We start from the raw sequence: 7,107 nt of genomic DNA, 5'->3' as shown, positions 1-7,107 counted from the left end.
GCAGCTCTGATTGGATGCAGCAGGGAGCGCGGCGTGCGTTTCACCCGGGGGGAGGGACGGTGCATACAGAGGGTACCGTAATGTAGCGTGTAGCGCAGGGGATCACCTTCACTACAGTAGCAATCTCAATAGGGCTTATTTTCGGGGGAGGGCTTATTTTAGAGGAATCTTACACAGTAAGGGGAGGGCTTATTTTCGGGATAGGTCTTATTATCGGGGAAACACGGTACATGGGGAAACTGGGGCACAGATTAAGTGACTTGACCATGGTTACCCAGCTAGTGCAAGTGTCTAAACCTGGATTGGAACTCAGGTCTTCCTGGTTCCAGATGGTTCCTGGTTCCACACTCTATTCTGTGTACCAATATGCTTAGCAGCTATGGCCACTTTTCCCCCAAGGTCTGCTGTAGTAAGACAATAATCACAGTACCAACTGCAACTAAGAATATGCCAGCATAGTACTGAAATGCAAAATATAACAGACTCTCTCTATATAAGACAGAAACAAAACATTTATTCAGACACCAAAAAGCCAAATTCCCAACACCAGAAAGCCAAATCCTAACACCTGAAAACACTCCATGACAGCAAAAGAGAAGTTAATATACAAAACAGAGCAGGGAGCCATGCCGTGCCTGTCTCCATGCCTGCATCCTATCTTCTCTCCAGCTCTATCTGCTTTGACTGCTTGCTTTTGACTTTCTTCTGGCCACACATTCAGCAAACTCATCCCATCACAGGCTCCATGTGATTACATTTGGTCTATCAAGGGGCAGGGAAGATCTTCAAATTCCCATTACCATTATATTTGGCCCCAAGTTCTTTCATGTCCCTTACATAGCAAAAATATATTAACAATACAAGTCACTACATAGATTATTGAGATTTTAGGGGCAACTGTTGTCAATACAACTTTACAATAATATAATAGGGAGAACAGAATATAAGCACATAAAGCAATCTTAGGGTGGGGCTGGAGCACAAGCACGCCATTGTTCCCCCCTCAAACTAATGAGGCCCAAAACCTTGGGGTAAGAGGCAAAGGTTTCTTCTTCCAACAGCTACTTCTTGCTGAAATTGGATGCAGAACTGTCCCTACCCTAAGAGGTCCCATTCGAGAGGTCAATATTTTAGCTGACATAAGGAGCTTGGTCGACACCAGATCCTGCAGGTCCCATTCAAGAGGTTAGTTCTTTAACTGGCAACCTGAGATTGATTGACACCAGGCCCAGGGGTGACACATCACAGTCATGGACAGTGGGTGACGTCCAGCTTAAGCAATCAGGCATCTGCAGGTAGAGGGTACTAAGCCCTCAGAAAACAAAGCTAGCAAACAAGTTTAAGAGACAAAAAGCAAAAAGAAACAAGGAGACAATAACCTGAAGCAGGAGAGGTATAGGGTCAGCCTTGCTTCTGGAGTCCACTATCATAGCCTCATTCATGGTAGAATATATGAGTTAAGGGTACAATTTGGTAACCATCTTCTCCTGAATAACAACAGTTACAGTATTATCTTTCCCATGTACCACAATTTCCACAGCCTTTGGGACATTGTCTGGCTTCCACTTTACCCATACTTTAGCTCCAAATTTTATTTCTATCAGTAGAACCAAAATCCTTAGTTCCTCTGATAGTGATTATAGGAGTGTCAGTTTTCACAAGGACTAACAATCACTTGAATTATTCTGTCATTTTTACAAAACGGCTTAGGTTTTCCACCTAAATTATGGAATGTCACAATAATTTCTCCTTGATAATTAGAATCTATTATTTCACCCAATACCTGCATTCCTCAAGTTGCTAATACTGATTTAGGTAAAATCCACCCAAAATCATTTTTAGGGTTTATCATATTCCAGTAGAAATTTTCCTTATTTCTTTTCTATCCAACCCAAAGTCCTCTAAACAATGTAAATCATGTCCTGCCAAACCAAGTGTTCTTGTATACAGTCGCAGGACATCTTGCCTCGTGGTCCAATACTCGGTATTTTGGATCTCATGTATTTGCTGTTTTCTAATGTGCAGATGTGAGGACATGATTCTGGCCAGAGGTGTTCTATCTCCCAATGAACTATAATTCAAATTACATAAAGCAGCAATTACATTATTCATCCAATATTATTGCTTATTATTACAATTTAACTTCCTTAACTGTTCTTTCAATAATCCATTCATTCTTCAACTAACCCAGATGCTTGTGGATAATGTAATATCATACATTTATATATACATATGGTGTTTAATATATCTCTTCATTTCCTTTGAAAAGTGACCCACTGTCACTTTGAATCTGCATTGGGGTTCCATAATATAGACTTATGAGATCAAGAGTTTTACAGGTGGTTTTTCTGGGTTGCACTCTTACAGGTACAAATCACTAGTAACTCTGAATAGGTGTCAACACAAGTACATATAAATTTGCATCCTTTATGGTGGGGTAGGGAACCAATACAATCTATTTGCCAAATTTGCGCTGGATCTTTTCCCCTTGCTATCTCTCCAGTTACTACCTGAGGAACAGTTCATGCCTTTTCCACTTGACATATATGACATTCCTCTGCTACCTGTTTTAAGAATGAATTTCAGATACTAATACCTTAATCTTGTGCCCACCAGTGTGTGGCCTGGACCCCTAAAAGGCCAGCTGTTTGATGGACCCTTTTTTTTTTATAACATTATCAGTTGGTGTCAGTACAGACAATATGTTCAGTAGCAATCTTTGCTAGTTAATCAGCATATTCATTGCACTCATTTTCTGGTGTGGTGAGGGCCAAAAATTAATAACCAAAGACATGTTCCATATATCTTCCTATGATTTTTTGTCCCAGACTTGCTTACCATGAATTTCCCAATTTTGATTTTTCCACATGGGCATCTATGTAGCTACCCCATTATCTACTGCTCATGAATCAGTAGATATATGACACTGTCCTTTGTTCTGTTTTGATGGCTTGATGTACTGCCATAGGTTCAGTATATTGGCTACTTCCCAGTACTTTCTATAGTCTACCTAGTACATGGGTTATAGGCTACCATTTTCCAGTAACTTTTGTGGCTAAAATATTTTGTTGTCCCATCAGCAAATGATGCATGTCTTTTTTGTTCTTCAGTTAATCCATCATATCCCTCATTCCATTTTACCAAGGATTGTATGAATTGTTGCTTTGGTTCAGGTTTCCCTCAGTATGCAGGTTAGCTATAGATTCCCGTAGAACAGAAACTCCACTTTGCGCAGTTGTGGCCTGTTTTAGATCTATTTCAAATATACCATTTCCATTTAATTACGGTAGCCCCTTGTGCACGTCTAATTCTGTGAGAAGCTGGGATACTCATTACCCAAGTCAGATTCAGGTCTTAATACCATCTCATGGCCCAGAGTCAGTTGTTCAGTGTCTACCAAAACCCAGTATGCAGGTAAGAACTGATTTTCAAAATGAGTATATTAGAAAAAAAAAAAAGGAGGGTATATCCAAAATCACAAGGGTACATTTTGCTTATAGATACTAGTAATCCTGCCTCAACATATTCCTTTATAGTATTGGTAATTTCTTCTTGCCATTCTGGCATATAATAGTGCTTCAAAGTGATTACTTCAGAAGGTTCAGGTAAAGCAATTGTGTCTATTTCTACTTTACCCTCTAAAACTGTATTAATTTTGATCTTCCTTCCTGCAAATGCATATCTCCCATTAGGTAAATTTAGAGTCATACATCTCAATATATCTATTCCAATATATTCAGGAATTTGTACAATTACCGGGATATATTCTTTCTTATGTGATTGTCCAATTTTCATTATTAGTTTGACTAACTTGGCTGATATTTCAGCCCTTTCCAGGATTGTGATGGTAACAGGAGTTTCATGTTTGAATTTGTCACAGTTCCCATATAAGGGAAGACTGTACCACAGTATCTATTAATGCCCTAGTTACAGTATTTCATTCATTTTTCTAAAATATGATCAAATTGATATGGGGGTCTGTGATCCCATATGTCTATTTCTTTAATCTGAGCTGGGGCTTGATCAATTTCCTATTCTCCCTGAAGGGGTGATGAACCTGGATATAAGGATTCAGGAGGATCTGTAGGGTCAGTTCTTACTTTATTATTTTATCTAATGTTAAGCCCCTTTTCCCAGTATATTTTATATAGTTCATTAGCTGGAATACCATTTATTCTTCCAAAATCTACCCCGGCTCTCAGTGGAGCAGTAAATTCTTTTCTTGTCAATCTATTCTGACTTTGAATCTGCTGATTATTTACTATTCTCTTGAGGAAATTTATCATTTTGCCATTCCTCCAAATCACTCAACTGTGAAATCTTATCGAGCACCTTCTTAAATAGGGTGCCCAATTTGTCAGAATTAGGTGCTTATAAGCAGGAGAAGCCATCTTCACTGTAATATTTCTATAAGAAATTGCTAAGGGGGTATCGTGATAAGCCCTGGTGTCTCCCATAATAATAGCAGTCTTCATTATCTCCTCCTTTAAGCTTCTCATACAGTCCCTAAGCAAATACCAGGGGTCTCTCCACTAGGCCACACAGAATCAGATACATTTTTTTTTTTTTGGGAGGGCAAGTGGGGTTAAGCAACTTGCCCAAAGTCACATGGCTAGTTTTTGTGTAAATTTCTGAGGCTCGATTTGAACTCAAGTCCTCCTGACTCCAGGGCTGGTGCTCTATTCATTCTGCCACCTAGCCACCCCAGTCATATACATTTTGATGTATCCATCTACTGCTAAAACTAATAGATTGGTTGTATTGTTACCTCCTATGACCATCAGCATATGATGATCCCTAAAGGCTTTTTGTACAAAAGGATTCTGACTAATACCTATACATTTCAAGCAATCCACGCAATCTACTCTATCTACCCATGTCATCTCTACTCCTCTGGCCCCTTCATCACTGATTCTCACTATCCAAGACACTAACAATTCTCCCATACTTTGGGTGATTGACTCCATATATTAGTAACCTCCTGCTGAGTGAAATCCTCAATTATCTCGCTGAACTCTATTTGGCCCTCCTGGTCCTCTTACTTTCTTCTTACTATGGGGTGAACTTCTGCTCTCATAAAAGGCTCCTTATCTAACTTTGTTTCATTTTTCTCCCACACATTCTTCTGGCAGTAGTCCCTGGGGCAACTAGGCTCAGCCTGTGCCAGAATTTCATGTACCTTCTTTTTGCCAATTTTTTACTTCTTTTTCAGCTAAGCAAACAGAAACCTTCTCTTCTACCTTCTGAAATCCTCTAGCTTGTCCTTCTGAAGGACATCCCAAAAGAAACTCTTTCCATGCGAATTTTGTCTTCCAGCAGTGTATCTCTGCTTTTGCATATATTACAGGAATCTGTCTTGCAACATCTTTTTAAATCTCTAGGTTCTCCCTTTCCATTCACATTTTTCAGAGTTCTGTACTTGTAGCCCATCCCCTTACTAGGGAGCTATAAGGTAAATCCTCCCATCTTGGGATATCCATTTCTTCTTCTAAAGCCCTTCTGCATCCAAATAGTGGTCTGACATTTTGCGATCCAATCCTCACTGGAATATGTAGTGCCAACACAATATTTATAGCACTGACTGCGACTATGATGATGTAGTGTTCTGATTCACAAACTAAAACAAACTCAGGGCGGCCAGGTGGCGCAGTGACTAAGAGCGCCGGCCCCAGAATCAGGAGACTTGGGATCGGTTCTGCCTTCAGATACTTAACACCCACACAAAATAACAGGCCATGTAACCTTGAGCAAATTACTTAACACCAATTGATTAAAAAACATATATATATATAACAAACTATGTAGAAAACAGAAGCAAAACATTCATTCTGATCCCAGAAAAACTGAATCCCCAAACCAGAATGCTACACTGAAAAAAAGTTGAGTCTAATCTAGTTTTAAGATTGTCCAGAACAAGATGCTATAACAGCCTTTTTTCTTCTCTCAATAGTATTATATTTTTTTCAATTAAATGCACACATATTTTTCAACATTCACTGTTTTAATATTTTGAGTTCCATTTTTTTCCTCTCCCAATCCCCAAGTATGGCAAGCAATCTAATATAGGCTATACATGTACAATCAAATTAAACATACTTCTCCATTAGTCATGGTGTGAAAGAAGACTCAGAACAGAGAAGGCAAACCACGAGAAAGAAATTTATTATAAAACCTGTGAAAATAATAGATCTTGATCTGGTTTGAAACTCCATTGTTCTTTCTCTGTATGAGGATAGCATCTTTTTATCATGAGTCTTTTGGAACTGTATTAGATCACTGCATTGCTGAGAAGTGTTAAGTCTATGAAAGTTGTTCATCCCACGATATTTACTACACTCATAAGATTTCTCTCCAGTACAAATTCTCTGATGCACAGTAAGATCTTACTTTCTGAAGAGCTTTTCAAATTGAATACAATCATAAGGTTTTTCAGCAGTATGAATTCTTTGATGTTAAATAAGTTCACAGTTGACAAGAAAAGCCTTCCCACACTCCTTACATTCATGAAGAATGTTTCCAGTATGAATTTTCTGATGAAGTCTTATGTTGAGTTTCTCCTGAAGATACTAGTGAATCACAGAGAATCATAAATTCTCTTCAGGATAAATTCTCTAATGCACTTTAAGAGGTATCTTATCCCTGAAGGCCTTCCCACATTCACTACATTCATAAGGTTTCTCTCAGGTATGAACTCTGTGATGAACTGTAAGTTGTGCCCTACTACTGAAGGTCTTCCCACATTCACTGCATTTATAAGGTTTCTCTCCAGTATGAACTCTGTGATGAATTGCAAGTTTTCCCTTATACCTGAATGTCTTCCCACATTCACTACATTCATAAGGTTTCTCTCCAGTATGAACTCTGTGATGAACTGTAAGTTGTGCCCTACTACTGAAGGTCTTCCCACATTCACTGCATTTATAAGGTTTCTCTCCAGTATGAACTCTGTAATGAATTGTAAGTTGTGCCCTACTACTGAAGGCCTTCCCACATTCACTGCATTTATAAGGTTTCACTCCAGTATGAACTCGGTGATGAACCGTAAGTTGTGCCCTACTACTGAAGGCCTTCCCACATTCACTACATTCATAAGGTTTCTCTCCAGTA

General features: G+C 38.9%; 2 protein-coding genes across 2 annotated transcripts in view; one reads left to right on the top strand and one right to left on the bottom strand.

Moving 5' to 3' along the window:
- Nucleotides 1-232: 232 nt before the first annotated feature.
- Nucleotides 233-7,107, top strand: part of LOC138167781 (zinc finger protein 25-like) — a 119,123-nt gene continuing 112,248 nt past the window's right edge. Inside the window, exon 1 of the mRNA XM_069096749.1 lies at nucleotides 233-237. The gene's annotated coding sequence lies outside the window, so the exon portion shown is untranslated. The remainder of the gene's footprint in view (nucleotides 238-7,107) is intronic.
- Nucleotides 6,141-7,107, bottom strand: part of LOC138167785 (zinc finger protein 585A-like) — a 58,792-nt gene continuing 57,825 nt past the window's right edge. Inside the window, 1 exon segment of the mRNA XM_069096750.1 lies at nucleotides 6,141-7,107. This exon segment is cut by the window's right edge and continues 20 nt beyond it. Within this exon segment, the coding sequence (XP_068952851.1) occupies nucleotides 6,612-7,107 (496 nt within the window). The 3' untranslated portion in view covers nucleotides 6,141-6,611.

This window comes from Petaurus breviceps, unplaced genomic scaffold, assembly GCF_028583685.1.
Source record: "Petaurus breviceps papuanus isolate PSGF00001 unplaced genomic scaffold, PetGlider_PUasm1.0 305, whole genome shotgun sequence".
NCBI lineage: Eukaryota > Metazoa > Chordata > Mammalia > Diprotodontia > Petauridae > Petaurus > Petaurus breviceps.
This window is presented reverse-complemented; position numbering and strand designations above follow the sequence as displayed.